The sequence below is a fragment of the Ornithorhynchus anatinus genome, chromosome 19 (assembly GCF_004115215.2).
Source record: "Ornithorhynchus anatinus isolate Pmale09 chromosome 19, mOrnAna1.pri.v4, whole genome shotgun sequence".
Taxonomy (NCBI): domain Eukaryota; kingdom Metazoa; phylum Chordata; class Mammalia; order Monotremata; family Ornithorhynchidae; genus Ornithorhynchus; species Ornithorhynchus anatinus.
In genome coordinates this window covers 3,129,808-3,149,825 of record NC_041746.1, presented here as the reverse complement: position 1 = coordinate 3,149,825, position 20,018 = coordinate 3,129,808, and the positions used below count along the sequence as shown (strand labels likewise).

The 20,018-nt window shown below is 48.2% G+C and overlaps 1 protein-coding gene across 6 annotated transcripts in view; it reads left to right on the top strand.

The window, feature by feature from the left end:
- The window catches only part of PLD5 (phospholipase D family member 5), a 70,759-nt gene that overhangs the window by 6,230 nt on the left and 44,511 nt on the right, over positions 1 to 20,018 (top strand). For 2 of the 6 annotated variants that reach the window (XM_029047567.2, XM_029047566.2), the window contains exon 1: positions 14,305 to 14,380. Coding sequence is in view for 3 of the 6 variants with exons in the window: in XM_039914820.1 (XP_039770754.1) it covers positions 14,244 to 14,380 (137 nt within the window). In the remaining 3 variants the exon portion in view is untranslated. Of the gene's footprint in view, positions 1 to 14,243; positions 14,388 to 20,018 lie in introns of those variants that run through there. The other 4 variants (XM_039914820.1, XM_029047565.2, XM_007672433.4 and 1 more) reach the window with 4 other exon arrangements.

Genomic DNA, 20,018 nt, shown 5'->3' with positions numbered 1-20,018 from the left:
TCGAAGCCGAATCTGGCCTCCAAATTTGAATCTATCCTTCCTGGTCCACGGTGATCAGTCAATGGTATTTATTGAGCACTTACTATGTGCAGAGTACTGTACTAAGCGCTTGGGAGAGTATAATACATCAGAGTTGGCAGACTCGTTCCCTGCCCATAAGAAGGTTGCTGGCACTTTCTGAGCATCATCACCACCACCACCAATGGCATTTATTAAGCACTTCCTTTGTGCAGAGCAGCAGACTAGCAGACAAGCGCTTAGTACAGTGCTCTGCACATAGTAAGCGCTCAATCAAGACTATTGAATAAATGACTGAGCACTTGGGAGAGTCCAATACAACAGAATTAGCCGTCACGTCCCCTGCCCATAATGAGCTTAGAGGGGGAGACGGACTTTAGCCTGAATGCCCCTGTTGTGAATAAAGGGGAGCGTGAGGAGTGGGTTTCCCCTAAAGGTAAGCCCTCCCTTACCCCTCTTGCATTCTCCTTGTTGAATTCTATTTAGAGATTTCAAGGCACGGTAAAACAGAGTCTCAAATAGTGCTACCTCCCAGGTGAAAACCAGGATAACGAGGATAAACCAGGATGACACCCCGCAAGCAAGAAAGGAGTGGCTCCTCAATGCTCTCTGCACAAAGCTAGCGCTCAGTATATACCCCTCGATTGATTTTTGAGCAGAAGCTCTCTAAAGTTCATGAGATAAAGAGTCAGAAGTAAAAACAGCACCAGGAGCTGCCAAAGTCAGAGGACAGGACAAGGGTCTCTTCAGCCACACAGCTCCCATGCATTAATTCTCTATTTGTCGCCGAATTATACTTCCCAAGAGCTTACTACAGTGCTCTGCACACAGTAAGTGCTCAATAAATACGATCGAATGAATGACCGAATGATCATTATTATTATCACCATCATCATAAGGCTGGCAACTGGGTTTTGGAAATATGAGTAAAGAGCCAGACACAAAATAGAGGTTTCCCCCTCTCTTTGCCTCCACTGGTACTGTCACTGTCAGGCATTTGACAGTGAGATTTTTGTACCCAAAGACAAATATACCTGAAACCTGTAGCTCAGGGAATTTGTGCTATTACTGCATTTTCTTTTCTCAGAGCGTTCCGGTCTTTATACACTATAATGATATGGTTCTAGGCCAAGAAGAGGAGATAAATTATTATAATTACTATTTCTACTAACTAGAAATATTGGGACAGTGTTCTACTATTTGACAAACTTGCTAAAACAGTGGAACGGTTGATCACGTTCCCCCAGTTAGCAATTCTCTAGGACCGACGCAGAGAAGGAAAGGAATAAAAAATAGTAGGTGTTGAAAGCAAATGTGGAGATTGAAGGCTGTCAACGTAGATTCACTTATCACCTTGGTAAATAATAGCGATGATGGTATTGGTTAAGCACTTACTACGTGCCAAGCAATATGGTGTTTCCCCCCCCCAAGAAAGCTAAATTCCTTCAGGAACTGAGCGTCCACGATAGTACTGTGGATACCGGAGGTGTAACCCTGAGATTTTTATCCCAGCAATATCGATTAATCAGATCATTACCCATGATACCAATTTGTAGATTAATCAAGTTCTCGGGATGGTCTAGCGGAAAGAACATGGGCCTGGAAGTCAGAAGACCTGGGTTCTAATCCCCGTTTCACCGTTTGCCCGCTGCGTGACCTTGAGCAAGTCACAGCTTCTCTGCCTCTCGGTTTCCTCAGCTGTAAAATGAGATTCAACACCTATTCACCACAGGGACTGTGTCTGACCTGATTAACTTGGATCTACCCCAGCGCTTAGAACAGTGCTTGACATCACTGAAGGAGTGGAGGTGTATTGGACACCCTTTGTGTGTGGCTTTGCCTTGGCATATTAGGGGGGCTCAACAGAATCTGATGAAACATGAGTCAGTGGTGTCAGTCGTATTTATTGAGCGCTTACTGTGTGCAGAGTACAATATGAGACACATTGAGGCTTTCCTAACCCCATTTCCTGTGATTTAATGAAGCGGGACCCCTCCAAATCAGAGCCGAGTCTGCCTCGGTTTCCTTCTCCTCACCCCTCCGGGACAACGATTGAATCGTTTTGAAGAGTTGAGGCCAAGTCTGGCCATCGGGGTTGATCGATCTGAATAGTCAACTGGAGAAAAAAATTGGCCCCCGCCCAGGAAATGAAAGGGAATGTGTTCTGACAGGAACGGCTTCAAGACCGATTCCTCTCCATGTTTCCCAGGTATTAATAGCCGTAAAGCCGAGAGGGAGACTTACTGCCAAGCCGGTGCGCGTTCTGATTTTTATTTTTGACGGTATTTAAGCGCTTACTATGTGCCAGGAGTTGTACTAAATACAAGCTAATCAGTTTGGGATACGGTCCCTGTCGCACACGGGGCTGACAGTCTTAACCCCCATTTTACAGATGAGGGAAATGAGGCACAGAGAAGTGAAGCGACTCGCCCAAGGTCACACAGCAGACAAGTGGAGGAACCGGAATTGGAACTCGGGTCCTCTGTGACTGCAGGGTCTGTGCTCTTTTCACTGGGCCATGCCGCTCCCAGTTGTGGTGAGGTGCCAGGCTCCTTTGGAACACGAGGTCCTCTCAGAAGCTGTGAAGGTCACATGCCTGTCCTAGGTATCTGTACCAGCAAGGTTATAAGAATAATAATGTTGGTATTAAGCGCTTACTATGTGCAGAGCACCGTTCTAAGCGCTGGGGTAGATACAGGGTAATCGGGTTGTCCCACGTGAGGCCCACAGTTAATCCCCATTTTACAGATGAGGTCACTGAGGCACAGAGAAGTGAAGTGACTTGCCCAAAGTCACACAGCTGACAAGTGGCAGAGCCGGGATTCGAACTCATGACCTCCGACTCCCAAACCCGGGCTCTTTCTGCTGAGCCACGCTGCTTCTTTATCTGGTTAGCAAGTGAGCAGGGAAGCCGTGTGGCTTAGTGGACAGAGCACGGGCCTGGGAGTTGGAAGGCCTGGGTTCTAATCCCAGATTTGCCACTTTAGAGTTGGTTTTTTCACTCTGCGTGTCTCTGTCTTTCTCTTTCTCTCCCCAGGTCCCTGGTTGGCACGGACTGTTTATCTAACCAGAATTCCGTTGCTTGTGTCCTTTGTCTCTTATCACCTTAGGCTAAATAGCTGGAAGGGTACTACTCCAGCTTCTGTGAACTGCCTGGAGTTTCTGGAGGTGAAGAGGAGGCTTTATTAAAACTCACCACTCTTGAAACAGGGTTCAAATCCCGCTAAGGAAAAGAACGACAATGTGCTGCTTTTTTTTAATGATTCGTTCCTTTGCAGAGTCTAATAATATCTTGGACCCCTTTGCATTTTTCTGTTTCTCTTAAAAGAATTTACCTCCAATGCTAATGAAAGATTTGCCGTTTGAGCTTAGACAATGGGGTGTGCACTCACCAGCCGCCCCCCCCCCCGTTAGCTCACCGCCTACCCTCATCCCACCTCTAATTTGGGGAAAGGTTACTCTGGAACATTCCGACCCTGAACGGTTGAGCTTGGGAATGCGTAGGTCGGATGGAAAAGACTCAAGCACGGGTCGCAGTGAGGTCTTTGTGGACAGGGAATGTTTCCGCCAACTTTTTTTTACATCTTACTCTCCCAGGCACTCAGTACAGTGCTCCGCACGCGGTAGGTGCTCAATAAATACCATCGACTGATTTCCAGGAGACCTTGGCTCTAGTCACTGCTCTGTGTAAGCTCGTTGTGGGCAGGGAGTGTGCCTATTTACTGATCTACCGTACGCTCCCCAGGGCTTAGCACGGTGCTCCGCACACAGTAAGCGCTGCTTAAGTACGAATGAATGAATGCTGGATGGTCTTGATTTAGTCACCTCTGGCTGCCTGAGGGGCTGAGGACCAGGGGACCGTTTTTTGTTACAGGGAGAAAGCGGATTTGGTGGTCGGAGATAGAAATACCCAGAACACTAAAGTAACTTCACAATATCTCCTAGTTTCCTTTGATATTATGCACAGTCAGATCAATAATAAAACAGCACAGGCATCTGAGAAATCCATTTTCTTTGAACAGTTCACTTCAGAAGTTCTCCGTCGAATGTGCTCACGATATGTTATGAGACTTCTGGGAAGCTAAAAAGGTCTGATTTTTGTTTGGGTTTGGTTTGTTTTCGTCTTTTTAACCCACAAAAACTACATGGGTTCGCAAAGCAGACCTTGACCTCGGTTTGGTCTATGCAGAAAAGGAGGACTGGTGGAGGAAAGAAATTTAGTGAAATGGTGAAAGAGATATTCTTTTGCCAAGTCTGGGAATCAGGAGGCCTGCGTTTGATTCTTAGCGCTGACCCTTTTTTTTATGGTATTTAAGCGCTTACCATGTGCCAGGCTAATCAGGTTGGACACAATCCATGTCCCACGTGGGGCTCACAGTCTTAATCCCCATTTTATGGATGCGGAAGCTGAGGCCCATAGAAGTTAAGTGACCTGCCCAAGGTCACCCAGCAGACAAGTGGCAGAGCTGGGATTAGAACCCTTGCCTGGTGTGTGATCTCGCCCGAGTCGCTTGACTTCTTTGGGCCTCCATTTCCTCATCTGTAAAATAGGGATAAGACGTGATCTTTCCCTTCCTCTTAGACTGTGAACCCCATGTGGTTAAGGGACTGTGTCCAATCTCACAGTTTTGTACTTAGCCTGGGATTTAGCGTATGTCAATTAATCAATAGTATTTCGTGAGTTCTTACTGTGTGCAGAGCACTGTAATAAGCGCTGGGGAGAGTACAATATAACATGGTTGGTAGGTTTCCTTGCCTACAGAGAGCTTACAGTCTAGCGGGGAAGACAGACGTTAATATCAAAAAATAAATTACGGATATGTTCCGAAGTGCTGAGGGAAGGAGTACTTTATAAGTACTGTGTAGTTAATAGATGTCAATTATTATTAATTAAATAATAATTATCGTTATTATTGTAGTAGGCCTCTGGCTCACCCATAATACAGAAGGGTGGAGAATAATTGTAATTTTTAAGCGCTTACTACCAGTACTACTACTAATAATATCGATGGCATTTGTTAAGCACTTACCACGTGCCGAGCACTGTTCTAAGCACTAGGGTAGATAAAGATCAGATTGGACACAGTCCCTGCCCCACGGGGGGCTCACAGTCTTAACCTCCATTTTACAGAGGAGGTAACTGAGGCTCAGAAAAGTGAAGCGTCTCGCCCAAGGTCATACAGCGGAATTAGAACCCAGGACCTTCTGGCTCCCGGGCCCGGACTCTAGCCGCTGAGCCACTCGCTAGGGTAGATACAAAGCGTCAGATCAGACCCAGGCCCCGTCTCACCTGGGACTTAAGCATTCCCATTTCCCTGCCTAGAGACACGGGTCAATTTGCTAGGGTTTTCCTCCGATGAACGGATAAATCAGTAGTCCCGATTCTTTTCCCTTCTTCCTGATGGTTTCCAGTTCAAAGCACTGTAATCAGGGATTTCCCCCCCGCCCTCCCCTTTCCTGAACTTCCAGTTGGGAAGACAGGGCCAGAAGAGATGGCACCTTCTGTCTCCCCGTCTGCTTCCCTCCTCTTCTCACTGCCCTCCTGGGCAGACTGCGGGCTGTACGATCCGCCTGCCCTGATTATACGGTTTGTGCGGTGGGAAGCTCTCTCCGTGGGTATTACCCGTGTGGAGCAGATAGAGTTAAGAAACTTTGGGTTCAGAGGGCAACTGTGCCCTGCCGGGGGGTTGGGGAGACACGGATTTTGCAGAGCCAACGGACCAGAGAGCCGCCATTTGGGACTTTTTCAGCCCCAGATGGCGTCTCTCGGAACCTGGCAAAATCCAGGGATAGGTTAAGCCGAATCCGGCTCTGCCCGCTGCCCGCTCGGGTTGGCATCCCTGCCTTGGCTCAGGTGACATCTCCCTCCCCAGAGCCCCCTCCATCTTACGGTGAATTTATGGACCATCTCTGGGAGAGGTCAGCGGCACCTCCACTTTACACCCGAGGAAACTGAGGCCGCAGGAATCATGAATTACCATTTTGTTGGCGGAGCTCAGGACGGCATCCGATTCCTATCCACCCTGTAGACCCTAAAGCCTCGGCTTATGTGGCCTACATTGTAAAACGGTTATAAAATCGTAACGGTGGAGGTTAGACTGTGAGCTCCTCGGGGCAGGAATCAGAGAAGCGGCGCGGCTCGGCGGATAGAGTACGGGCCTGGGAGTCCGAAGTCATGGGTTCTGATCCCGGCTCCGCCACTTGTCTGCCGTGTAACCTTGGGCAAGCCATTTAGCTTCTCGGGGCCTCAGTTACCTCACCTGTAAAATGGGGATTAAGGCTGTGAGGCCCACGTGGGAGAGGGGCCGTGTCCAGGCCGATTAGCTTGTATCTACCCCAGCGCTTAGTACGGTGCCTGGCGCATGGTAAGCGCATAACAAATACCGTTAAGAAAAGAGCACCCTCCCCACTCGTGCTTCTGGAGACCGGCAGTGGCTTCAACATGCACTATGCTGTTTTACCCCAGCGTGAACTGAGCCGCATTTCGATGGTAATAATAATAACAGTAATAATGGTACTTGTTAAGCGCTTACTATATGCCAAGCACTGTCCTAAGCGCCGGGGCAGATACAAGTTAATCGGGTTGGACGCAGTCTCTAGAGACGCAGCATGGCTCAGTGGAAAGAGCCCGGGCTTTGGAGTCAGAGGTCATGAGTTCGAATCCCGCCTCTGCCACTTGTCAGCTGGGTGACTGTGGGCGAGTCGCTTCACTTCTCTGTGCCTCAGTTCCCTCATCTGTAAAATGGGAATTAACTGTGAGCCTCATGTGGGACAACCCGATTTCCCTGTATCTACCCCAGCGCTTAGAACGGTGCTCGGCACGTAGTAAGCGCTCAACAAATGCCAGCATTATTATTATTACCCATACGTGGCGCTCGCAGTCTTAATCGCGTTATACAGATGAGGTGACTGAGGCCCGGAGAAGTGAAGTGACTCGGTCAGCGTCCCACAACAGACAGGTAGTGATCCCGGAATTAGAACCCAGTCCTTCTGACTCCCAGGCCCGGGCTCTACCCGCTAAGCCAGGCAGCTTCTCAAAGGTGTGGCTTTGCTATCGCGCGATCTAGACTGGAAGCTCCTTGTGGGCAGGGAACGCTTCTACCTTTTCTGTTAAACTGTAGTCTTCCGAGCGCTTAGATCGGTGATCCGCACACAGTAAAGCCCCCGATGTAGACCACTGATTGAGACTTTGTGCTCTCTATGGTCTGCTAATTCTCTTGTACTCTCCCAACCCCTGCTGCGCGTGGTAAACACTCAGTTATTCAGTATCCAATTTGATAAGCTCCTGTCGACCCCAGTGCTTAGTACAGTGTTAGGTGCATAGCAGGCACTTAACAAATATCATTTAAAAAGAACAAAAAAAATACCAAGCGCTCTGGAAGTAACGTGGCGTGGTCGAAAGAGCGGGACCTGAATTCCAACTCCGTCTCCACCCTTCCTGTTGTGCGTGACCTTGGCCAAGTTACTTAACTTCTCTGGGCCTCAGTTTCCTCCTCTGTAACTATGATGATGAGATACTTGTGCTCCCTCTCCCTCAGACCGTGAACCCCATGTAGGACAGGGACTGTGTCTGATCTGACTCTGTTTAATCTATCCCGGTGCTTTACGCAGCACTTGGCCAGAATACGCACTTGGCGAATACTCCAAATATTATTATTCCAAGACACGCTCCCTGCCCGCCGAAGCGTTCAGTATTCCGGTTGTCGGGTCAGAACCACAGTTGGGACTTGGGATAGTCTTAGGTGAAGTTTCTCTGTCGCTAATAGAGCAGGAAGGAGAACCGAATGGAAAGGGCCAAAGTGCCTATTTAGTTTTCCTATACCCCCGTTGGGGTAAATCCTGAAATCTGAAATAGCTATTTGCCTTTCCTCAGAGCATATTTAATTAGGAGTGACTTTTTTTCTCTTCTCCTGGCACGGTGAGCAATCCCCTGTGCTGTCACGCAGGGCTGCATTAAACGTAATGCACTGCTATTCTGGGATCATAAATTATAGACGAACGTAGCGTTTCGAAAGAGACGGACAGACTTCGGAAATGGGCGGACTTAACTCTTGCGGTCTGCTCGTGTCCTTTTTGTTGATCATTGTGTTGTCCTCTCCCAAGCGCTTAGCCAAGTGCTCTGCGCACGGTAAGAGCTCAGTAAATGCCGCCGATTGACCGTTGATCGATTGCAGTGGGTTCCGTGCAGTTGTTATTTTTTTAACGGAATTTGTTAAGCTCCGACTGTGTGCCAGGCACTGTACTAAGCGCTGGGGTAGATGCGAGCTAGTCAGTTTGGGGCTCACTGTCTTTATCTCCATTTTACAGATGAGGAAACTGAGGCCCAGGGAAGTGAAATGACTTGTCCACTGCAGACGGGTGGCGGAGCCAGGGGTTAGAACCCAGATCCACGGACTCCCGGGGCCGTGCTCTACCACTGAGAAGCACGGCTTCTCACTATTTACTGAGCACCTCCTGGGTGTCGAGCACCGAACTAAGCACTCGGGAGCGTACAGTGCTCTAGAGATGACCCCTGGCCTGTAGGAGGTCACTTCCAGTGTGGGAAAGTAAGCTGGAAACTGTGGAGGAGGTTGGATATCGAAATCACCTCGGAGTGCCTCAGTACAAGGCATCTCAGCGACTTTGCACCAAATTATTGCTGAATTGTACTTTCCAAGCGTTTAGTACGGTGCTCTGCACACAGTAAGCGTTCAATAAATATGATCAGATGAATGAATGAAATCGGGAGACGGGGGAAGTCCCAGAAAGCAGAAGGATGGGTAGAAGCGAGGCTAATGGCACCAGCCGGTCAGTCCGTCGATGGTATTTGTTGAGCGCTTACTGTGTGCGGAGGACTGTACTAAGCGCTGACCACACCTCTCCTTGGGGGAGAAGCAGGAGGAGGTTGGATCGCCGCACGGGCCTGGGAGTCAGAAGGACCCGCGTTCCGATCCCGGCCCCGCCACTTGTCTGCTGTGAGACGTTGGGCAGGTCGCTCTTCTGTGCTTCAGTTCCCTCTCTGTAAAATGGGGCTTAAGACCTCGAACCCCATGTGGGATATGGACTGCGTCCAACCTGATTAGCTTCTACCTATCTCCGTGTTTAGTACAGTGCCTGGCGTGTAATAAGCGCTTAACAAATACCGTTAAATAACAACAGCACGGCAGGACACCTTCCCAGCTGTGACTGACTGAGCGGTAACGGGGCAGACAGAAGAGATCCCTGGAAAGCACAACTAAGCGGGGCATAGTAGCATGGCCTACTGGCTAGAACACGGGCCTGGGAGGCAGAGGACCCGGGTTCTAATCCTGGTTGCTGCGTGACCTTGGTCAAGTCACTTAGCTTCTCTGTGCCTAGGTCTCCTCAGCTGTAAAAATGGGTATTAAGTGCCTGTTCTCCCTCTTAAGTAGACGGCGAGCGCCCTGCGGCACGGGGACCGTGTCCGACCTGATTGACCCGTACCCACCCCAGCGCTTAGAACGATGCTTGACACGCAGTAAGCCCTAAATGGATACGATTAAAATTAAAGAGAGGGGAGAGCGCTATAGCGGAAAAGGATGACTCTCACTCCTCGTTGACCTCGCTGGTTGGCGGAGATGGAAGAAATAGGAGAACCTCGCCTGGGGAACAGCGTTTCCCAGAAGACTAAAGGCCTACAGTTCCCAAAAGGCTCTGGGGAATGGAGCCAGCGAGGCAGGCGGGGCGGAGGGAGGCGCTTTTTAAATAAAGTAGGCACACTGCCTCTGGATTCCCTGCTTCTGGGCTTTTTGGATTCCTGAGGTTTGTACCCGCCGCCTGTCTCTTGGGGAAGAGCTCGCCATGTGCTGGCTGAACGTAAGTTCGCTGGTGTCAGAACCCGGGTTAACTTAGAAACTGAGTTTGTCTAAAGGAACGAATGCATGCGTTGAGCGAGACCGAACGGTAGCGGCGCATTGGAGAAACAGCACGGCGAAGTGGGCCTGAGAGTCAGGAGGTCAGGGGTTCTAATCCCGCTCCTCCATTCGGCTGCCGTGTGACCTCGGGCAAGTCACTTCGCTTCTCTGGGCCTTAGTTCCCTTATCTGGAAAATGGGGATCGAGACTGCGAGCCCCACGTGGCACAGGGACTGTTTCCACCCCAGCGCTTACTGCGGTGCCCGGCACATAGTAAGCGCTTAAAGAAATACTATAATTATTATTATTACTCTTATGTGCATGGGGCTATTGGTGTTCGTTCGGATTTGGCTTTAAGCCCCCCCCCCCCCCGCCTTTGAAATTTCGCCCCTCTGCATCCTTCGGCTCTGGGGATTGGGGAGGGGAGAGTGAGGCTGTGAATCTCTCCGAGTTTGCCCTCCCGAGGTCAGCCGCAAGCTCGTTGGCGGCTCCGGACGGTGACCGTCTTCCAGACATTTTAAAGGCTCTCTTAGAGCCGAGGCTTTGAGAAAGTCACGACCCAAACAGGGAGCAGAGAAAACTGCGCAGGGCGTCGAAGGTAGCCAAGGCAGCGGGGCAGGGGATGGGCAACTTGTCCTGGCACCTTGTGCGCTTGGATCTGAGACCTTCGGGCATTCGGTACTCACCCCCTCCTCTCAGCCCCACGGGACTTTTATGCTCGTATCTCAAAATCATTTATATTCAGGCCTGTCTTCCCTTCTTAAAGGTAAGCTTGTTGTGGGCAGGGAAAGTGTCTGCCAATTCTGTTGTGGTGAGCTCTCCCAAACGTCTAGTACAGTGCTCCACACACAGTCAGCGCTCAATATGGACCTTTGACTGGAAACCTGTCTGCCAAGTCTGTTACACCGTACTCTCCCAAGTGCTTAGTACAGTGCTCCGCACCCAGTAAGCACTCGATTTATATCTTTGATTGGAAACGTGCCTATTAGCTCTGTTATCTTGTACTCTCTCAAGTGCTCAGTGCAGTCTCTGCACCTAGTAGGTGCTCCCTAAATACGGTTGCTTGATTCCCTGCCCATAATGAGCTTACAATCTAGAGGGGGAGACGGGCGTTAATAGAAATAAATGAATTCCAGCCATGCATAAGAGCTTTGGGGCTGGGAGGGGGAGATGAGTGAAGGGAGCCGGTCAGGACGATCCAAAAGGGAGAGGAGGGAGAAGAAGAAAGGAGGACTCAGTCAGGGAAGCCCTTTGGAGGAGACGTGTTTTCAGTGATCTTGCAGGATTTGGGCATCGTGGGGGAGGAGATTCGGGGTGGAGAAAGAGCAGGGACCAGGATTAATTTTCACTCAGTTCATTGAACTCATCAAACTTTTCGATTTTAATCATTGCTTTAAATTTTCCTGCAAAAATTTTACCCCACCTCGGTTCAGTCGAAAACCACGTCTGGAGTGGTGGTGGTTAAAATTGATCTTTTTGAATCGTCTGAAAGAGTGTTAGGGGGTGGAAAATGAACGAAGGATCCCTTCGCAGCCAGGGGCTTCGTCGGCTTTAATGGGCTCTTTTGCTTTCACTGGAGGAGGATATTTTTATTCCCGGTGAAAAAGGAAAATAATAGCCGCTGATGAGAAACAGCTCGAGTGCCCTGTGCTGCGTTAGTGCTGTTTCCATGGAGTGATTTGAGAGTCATTCTCATTCATTAGCTTTAAAGATTGACCTGCAGAGTGATTTCTCCCACCCTATCATGTTTGAAGGAAAAAGAAAGAGAATTAATTGCTCTTTGAAGAACTTGAATTTCGCTAGTTCAAATCTGAGCACCTTCCCCCGTGGCCCAGCGGATAGAGCACAGACCTGGGAGTCAGAAGGACCTGGGCTCTAATCCCGGCTCTGCCACTTGGCTGCTGGGTGACCTCGGGCAAGGCACTTCACTTCTCGGTGCCTCAGTTACTTCATCTGTAAAATGAGGATTAAGACCGTGAGCCCCATATGGGACAGGGATTGTATCCAACCCGATTGTATCTCTATCTCTATCTGTTGCCGACTTGTTCATTCCAAGCGCTTAGTACAGTGCTCTGCACATAGTAAGCGCTCAATAAATACTATTGAATGAATGACTGTATCCACCCCAGCGCTCAGTACAGTGCCTAGAACAGTGCCTACCTCTGAGAGGTTTACAGTCTACTAGAAAGTGTTCTGTGTGGACGGATCCATTAATCTGGATCGGTCCAGTACTAAGAAAAGCTTCGACGATTGCTCCGTCTCCCCATCGAGACCGGAAGCTCGTTCTGGGCAGAGAACATGTCTAGCAGCTCTTTTATATTGTGCTCTCCCAAGCGCTTAGTACATGCCCTGCCCACAGTAAGTGCTCAGTAAATATGACTGATAGATTGATTGACTAATTCAGAGGGAAGGATTTTGGACACGACTTAGCACCAATTACAGTCTTTTAGCACCCTGAGGCTTGGACATTCCTAGGATCAAGTTCTCTAGGCAATCTGTTGGCCTGGCATAACTGATCTGAGATCACTCTCCTTGTTGAATTCTGAAGAAATAGAATAGTAATAACGAGAACAATAACAGAGTTGAACTTGTGAGGTATTTGTATTTTTCTTTCCCATTTATCACCGCGTTAATCCTCACCATTCTCCTGAGAGGCAAACATTGTCGTTCCCGTGTTATAGATGAGGAAACTGAGGCCCAGGGATGTTAAGGGATTTATCCAAGGTCACACAGAAGGCCACCCACAGAGCTGGAACTAGAAGGGTCTCCAGCCTCCCACATCCCAAGCTCTTTCCACTTGGCAACACGGCTCCCATCGTAATCGTGGTAACCGTGGTGTTTACTAAGCGCTAACTATGTGTCGAGCACTGTACTGAGCTCTGGGGTAGGTAGAAGAGAATCAGGTTGGAAACGGTCCCTGTCTCCAGTGGGACTCGAACCTTAAGAGGTATTAAGTTGTCGAGTCACCCCTATGGGGACGGCGGAGAAAGAAGAAATCAGAGCAAGGGCCTAAAGTTGTTTGGGGAGCAGATTTCAAGTATTCATCCTAGCTGTGATTCATTTTTAATGGGAAGCCGTGGATTTTGCAATGATCGCTTCGGGGTGGCTGAGACTGGGGGGGAGCACAGGGAACTGCTTTGAAAAGCCCAGCACTGCGGTGTGAATTATTTAACAGTATCTGACACATCGCGTGTAAACCCGAAGGCCACCCTGAAGAATTGGTTTGGCCTTGCGCGTCTTCAGCCGGAGACAAGTTCTGAGCTGGCAGGACTGAAAGGACAGAAAGTCATAAATTCCAAAGTCATTTCTAGCCAGTTTTGAAAAGTTGTCCAATTGGGAGCCAGAAGAAGGGAGTCGATCGATCAGTGGTCTCTGGTTTTTTTTATGGCATTTGATAAGTGCTTACTATGTGCCCGGCACTATACTAAGCACAGGGGTAGACACAAGTTAATCAAGTGGGATACAGTCCGGGTCCCGTGTGGGGCTCCCCGTTTTAATTCCCATTTTACAGAAGAGGGAACTGAAGTGCGGAGTAGTTAAGTGACTTCTCTGTAATTTATTCATATTTGTGTCCGCCCCCCTCTGTAGATTGTAAGCTTGTTGTGGGCAGGGAATATGTCCACCAACTCTGTAACATTGTACTCTCCCAAGCGTTACTTCAGCTCTGCACATACTAAGCGCTCAATAAATATAATTGATTGATTCTTATACTATTAGTTAAGCACTTACTATCTGTCGAGCACCGTTCTAACCGCTGGGGTAGATACAAGTTAATCAGGTTGGACACAGTGCCTGTCCCACATGAGGCTCACAGTCCAAGTAAGACAGAGAAAAGGTACTGAATCCTCATTTTACAGTTGAGGAAACGGAGGCACGGAGCAGTGAAGTGATTCACCCGAGGTCATACACAGCGGACAAGTGGTGGAGTTCGTTCATTCGTTCAGCCGTATTTCTTGAGCGCTTACTCTGTGCGGAGCATTGTATTAAGGGCTTGGAAAGTACAATTGGGCAACAGAGAGAGTCCCTACCCAACAGCGGGCTCACCGTCTAAAAGGGGGAGACACAAAACGGAACAAGTAGTCAGGCATCAATAGCAGTCAGAATTAGAACACAGGTCCTCTGACCCCCAGGCCCGTGCTCTTTCCGACTGGCCACAGTGCTTCTCACCGCTGTATGGAGTACTTTATACCAAGTGCTTGGGAAGGTCTAAAAGAAGAGAATTGGGAGATGTGATCCCAGCCCTCAGGGAACTTACAATATAGTGGAAATTATAATTATTAATCATGATGGTATTTAAGGACTTACTATTGTCCATTACTGTCCTTAGCGCTTATTGGCAGCTTTACTTCCCTTGACGTCTTTGATCTCTTTCAGTCCCAGCAAAAGTGCATCGTGATCTTCGCGCTGGTCTGTTGCTTTGCCATCCTGGTGGCGTTGATCTTTTCGGCAGTGGATATCATGGGAGAGGATGAGGATGGGCTCTCAGAGAAGAACTGCGAAAATAACTGTCGGTAAGAGGTAACAAACAGAAATTCTCTTTTGGCGGGATCTGCGGGGGGGCGGCGGGGGATGAGGGCACGAAAAGCCAGGGAGATGCCGGCAGAGGCCGAGTCTTGAGCAACAGGAGAAGGGGCATTGGCTCAAAATGGTGGCCAGTGAGACTGGCTCCAGTCAGTTAATCATATTTATTCATTCGATAGTATTTATTGAGCGCTTACTATGTGCAGAGCACCGTACTAAGCGCATGGAATGTACAAATCGGTAACAGATAGAGACAGTCCCTGCCCTTTGACGGGCTTACGGTCTAATCGAGGGTTACAGTCTAATTTATTGAGCGCCTACTGTGTGCAGAGCACTGTACTAAGTGCTTGGGAGAGTACAATGAAGCAGGAAACAGTTACGTTCACTGCCCACAGCAAGCTTATCGCCTAGAGGGGGAGACAGACATTAGTATAAATAAATAAATAAATAAATGAGAGATATTCATTCAATCGTATTTATTAAAATCTTTGGGTTTTTTCCTCTGGACTGTAAGCTCAATGTGGGCAGGGAATGTGACTGTTAGATTGTTGTGTTGTACCCTCCCATGCACTTAGTACAGTGCTTTGCACCCTGGTAACTGCTCAGTAGATGCAATTGATCGATTCCCACGCAGTTTTGCAACGCTGTAAACTGGAGACAGGCATTCCCAAAGGCACAGCTGGGCTTATTTTTTGTAATTTAGCTTTTCCTGGACAGGCACGGAGGGTCAATTATGGCCCTTCGGGTGTTTCTTATCCTTCCCTGGAGATATCGACATTCAAACTTGCCAATCACCGGCCGTGCCATTGGCCACTGATGTCTTTCTACACGAAATCGGTCCGTTCTGTTAAATTTCAGTAAAATCACGCACCACGTCTGAAATTGCTTTTTGGAGAAAGCCCACGTTGTATAAGTGATCGAGGCAATAGGAAATAGTGGGTTAATCTCAGCTTTTTCATAATTCAAAACATATGTGTTTTACAGAGAAGTAGTCAAGGACAATCTTGAAAATTGTGCATAAGAAAGGGGAGGGTTTGAGATCTTTTTGACGCTTTTCCCCTATTCTGACTTTTCAGTTGTATTTACTGAGTGTTTACTGTGTACCAAGCCCTGTACTAAGCACTTGGGAGAGTACGATGTAACGATAAACAGACGCATTCCTTTTTCTTCTTGTTCCTCTCACCTGGGATTCCCTGCCCCGTCTTCCTCCCTCGCTTCCCTTTTAGCTTTTGTTATCCTCCAGCCCCGTCAAGCTACGCTGCTGCTGGAATGACAGAAATGCGATGTGGGATTTCTTGTATTGCCCTCTTGGGATCGTCAGTTAGCTGGGTATTTAGTGCAGAGCACTGTCCAAGCCCTCGGTAGAGTCCAGTAGAGTAAGAAATCAACCACCAATGGTATTTGAGCATTTCGGTGTGCAGAACGCTGTACTAAGCGCTTGGGAGAGTGGAGTTCGATAAAGGAGCTAAGACATGATCCCTGCTCTTGAGGAGATTCCCGTCTACCGAGGGAGACGAGCACTAAAAGAAATTACAGGAAAGGGAAATAATAATAATGATGGCATTTGTTAAGCGCTGACTCTGTGCCAGGCACTGTTCTAAACGCTGGGGGAGATACTCGGCAATCAGGTTGTCTCACGTGGGGCTCACAGTCTCAATCCCCATTTTCCAGATGAGGTCACTGAGGCACAGAGAAGTGAAGTGGCTTGCCCAAGCTCACACAGCAGACAAGTGGCGGAGCCGGGATTAGAACCCACGTCCTCTGACTCCCGAGCCTGTGCTCTTTCCACTAACCCACGCTGGAAAGCAACAGAGTTTAGAGATGCGCTTGCGTGGACTATGGAAGGGGGCGTTGGGATGATTAGCTGAGTCCTAGGGAGTCTTGGAAGTGCTAAATGGACAGAAGTGGGGGAAATCAAACAATGGTATTTACTGAGCGCTTACTGTGTGCAGAGCACTGTACTAAGCTCGTCGCGGGCAGGGAATGTGCCCGTTATATTGGGAGAGCATACTACGACAGAGTTTAGTGGACATGTTCCCCGCATAAAAGGAGCTTTCAGTCAAGGAAGCATTTGGCTTTTCGTTGCAATACCGTTTAATGCTCAGGATGTTTTCAGAGGAAGAGTCTTTAGGGATCACTAGCCGTCACAGAAATTGACTCCCGAAAGTAAGACTTTAAGCTCCTCACCTTTATTTTTTCACATTAGCATTCCCTGTCGCCCCTGGTTGCTTTTTTTCCTGAAGCCCGGGCAGATCTCTAGTAGGATGCAGGCAGGATGGTCTAGTGGAAAGAGCAGAGACTGAGACCCTACTCCTTGCTCTGCCACTGAACTTTTGTGTGACCTTGGGTAAGTCATTTAACCTCTCTGAGCCTCCCTTTCCTCATCTGCCAAATGGAGCTTAACACCTACCCTGCGTACATCTTGGACTCTGTGTATTTGTGTGTGTGTCTGTGTTCGCACAGGCATGGGACTGTCAGAGGATCCACCTAAAATGGAAGAAATTCAGTTTTTCTTCATTCAGCTCAGGAGGTAAAAAGAATTTCGAAGGAACCGCAAGAGTCAAAAGATCTAGAGAATCCAGGATCAACATGCTGGGATAAATTGACTGGTCTAAAGTCCAAATCTTTTCCGCCCCCGCAGCCCTCTGCACCCCGATTCCGGCCCCCGCTAGTCCTAAGCTCGTCGAGGGCCGAAACCGTCTGCTAATTCTGTTGTGTTGTACTTTCCCAAGCGCTTAGTACAGGGCTCTGCACACATAGTAAGCGCTCAGTAAATACCACCGATTGATCGCGGCCCCACCGCCGTGAGAATCGCAAAGCAATTGTTCTCGCCTTTGCCTTTCAACGACTTGCAGTTTCAAACGTGCCCTATTTTTAGAGACTTCTTTTTATGGATGAAACATATTGAGGTTGGTTCTGCCATATTCCGAAGAGTGTGAAAATTTACCCCTCCCGCTTTGCAAGGGAAGCACAGAGGGCCAACACACACATCACCAGGTTGGAGTTGACAGCTTGGAGACTCTCCATCCCTGGACGCTCATATCAGCCGCCTTTCCAAATTTAGGAATGGGGGATTTTTCCATTCTCTGGATTGGTCGGAGAGCTGACGCGGGCCTGCTCACCGACATGGAGTGGTGGGGAGGGCCCGGGCCTGGGGGTTAGAAGGTCATGGGTTCTAAGCCAGGCTCCGCCATTGTCTGCTGGGTGACCTTGGGCAAGTAACTTCACTCCTCTGGACCTCCGTTACCTCATCTCTAAAATGAGGGTGAAGAATGTAAGCCCCGTGTGGGTCGGGCACTGGGTCCCACCCGATTTGCTTGCATCACTCCGGTGCTCGGTATAGTGCCGGGCACGTAGTAAGTGCTTAACAGATGTCAGAGTTATTATTGTTACCGTTTTTATTACAAGCACCATATTTTCAAACCGCCTCCAGACTTGAAGTTTGTTTTTTGATCCACCCCATGAAGCCTTGTCCCTAACTAAGGCACCTGTTTTGGCCAATGACTTCCTTTCCTAAAATGTGATATCCTCCCGTCGGGTTATTTTTTTTCCCCTTGCTTTCCATCCCCTAGCACGAGTACTAAATTTAATTGTGTCGTGAACCTTTTAGAGCAGCAAACATAAAGAAATCCCTCAGTCTACAAAATCTCACCACCAACCTCTCTTTCCCAAGAGACACGCTCTGTCGGTGAAAAATGAATAACGTCAGTCGGTCGATCTTCACTTTTCCCGTTATGTAAATAGTTTCTCACCTCATCCAAGAGACTGTTGGGATCTTGCATTCAGTATATTTGTTCTCGGAGGGTTCCGTTTCCAAATGGGGTCGGAGGTTGACGGGCGTTTATGTAACGTAAACTACTTTGAAGTATTTTTTAGTGCTATATTTTAAGTGCTTACGTGCCAGTCACTGTACTAAGCGCTGGGTTAGATGCAAGATAGTCAGGTGGGACACAGTCCCATTTCCACATAGAACTCACAATCTGTATCTCCATTTTACAAGTGAGGTGACTGAGGGACAGAGAAGTTAAGTGGTTTACCCGAGGCCATACGGCAGAGAGGTGATGGAGCCCTGGATTAGAACCCAGGGCCTCTGACTCCCGGGCTTATGCTCTTTCCATCAGGCTCTGCTGCTCCTCTGTGTATTCTACGTATTTGTTCGTCTGACCCTGCTGGTGCAGTAGATCATCATCATCATCAATGGTATTTGTTGAGTACTTACTGTGTGCAGAGCACTGCAATAAGTGCTTGGGAGAGTACAAAGCAACGGAATTGGAAGGCACGTTCTCAGCCCTTAACAAGCTGCCAAAGTTTTACAAATGCAGATTGGCGACTCCTACTGTTTTTTTAATTTATTTGATATCATTTCCGTTCTCCTCGTACTATCAGATTTTTTGATTTGCTCTCCTACTCCCAGATCTGGTTATCTGCAACACAACCACTTGGATGTTATTTTCCAGAAACTGCATATTCATAATGAATTCCATCCAGCCTCTTGACGTATTTTAATGATTTTGTCCAAATCCAGTTCATCCACTTCCAGTAATGTTTGCGCTGTGACTGTATTTCTTATTCCATTCACAGTATGGTCTCTAATGACAGATTCTGCTAGAGTCCTGAAATTACTGCTTCAACCTAAATTATTTAGCAGTCTGCAAAAGTTTCCTCTCCTGCCTGTTTTATTTGAAACCTAGATTTCTCAACTGTGTCATGGTTCCTAAGTAGACAGTAACCCTGAGATCTGGATGAGAAGGCTACGGTCCCCTCTGTTCAAATTCTGAGAGATTGAAGAAATTGCCCGGTGGAAAGAACACGAATCTGGGGATCGGAAGACTTAGATTCTAGTTGCAGCTCCGCCGCTGTCTTGGAGCGAGACCTTGGGCAAATCACTTAACCTCTTTGGCTCTCGGTTTCCCGTCCTGTTAAATAGGAATAAAATCCCTGCTCTCCTTACTCAGAGATCAGCAGCCCCATCTGGGCCAGGGACCGTCCAATCCGGTGATCCTAACCCCAGCGCCCCGAGCACGTAGTAAGCCCGTGATATCACCAGAATTGTCTCTCCCCTGCTATATTTAGGGAGACGTACATTTATGAGGATCTCATTTTAGATTTAGCCCACTTGCTCCCAAAAGAAGCCAAACTTCCGTATAAAGTGTCTTCAGTCGGGAACATTCTCGTCTGTTTTTATCTTTTAGTCATCGTGGGGGCTTTTAGTTATTTCTCCTTTGGCTTGCTCTCTTTCTCTATACAGCCATCTGAGAGTTCACCCCTAATGCTGTCGGAGTGTTGCTGTTCTGAGACTGAAGCCGAGTCAAGCAGATTTTAGATAATGGCAAATGATTCGTTTACTGACGTATTTGTAAATATTTGCTAGTCAGCTTCTGCCCCTGCACTCTGTGTGCTCTTTACTTCCTCTTGCTCGCTCTCCTCTCTCCTCTGGCACTTTGTGTTTGTTGTTGGAATTATCCTAATTCTTAAAAAAAAAAAAAAATACCAAGCACACATTTCCATATATTCAGGAAAGCGTTCGTAAGTGCTGCAAATTTTGAAGAAAATGCTTAGCTCAAACCGATTTTGAAGACTATCAGTAACACCTTGTATGATTTATTCTACCCAGCCTTTTCTTGGCAG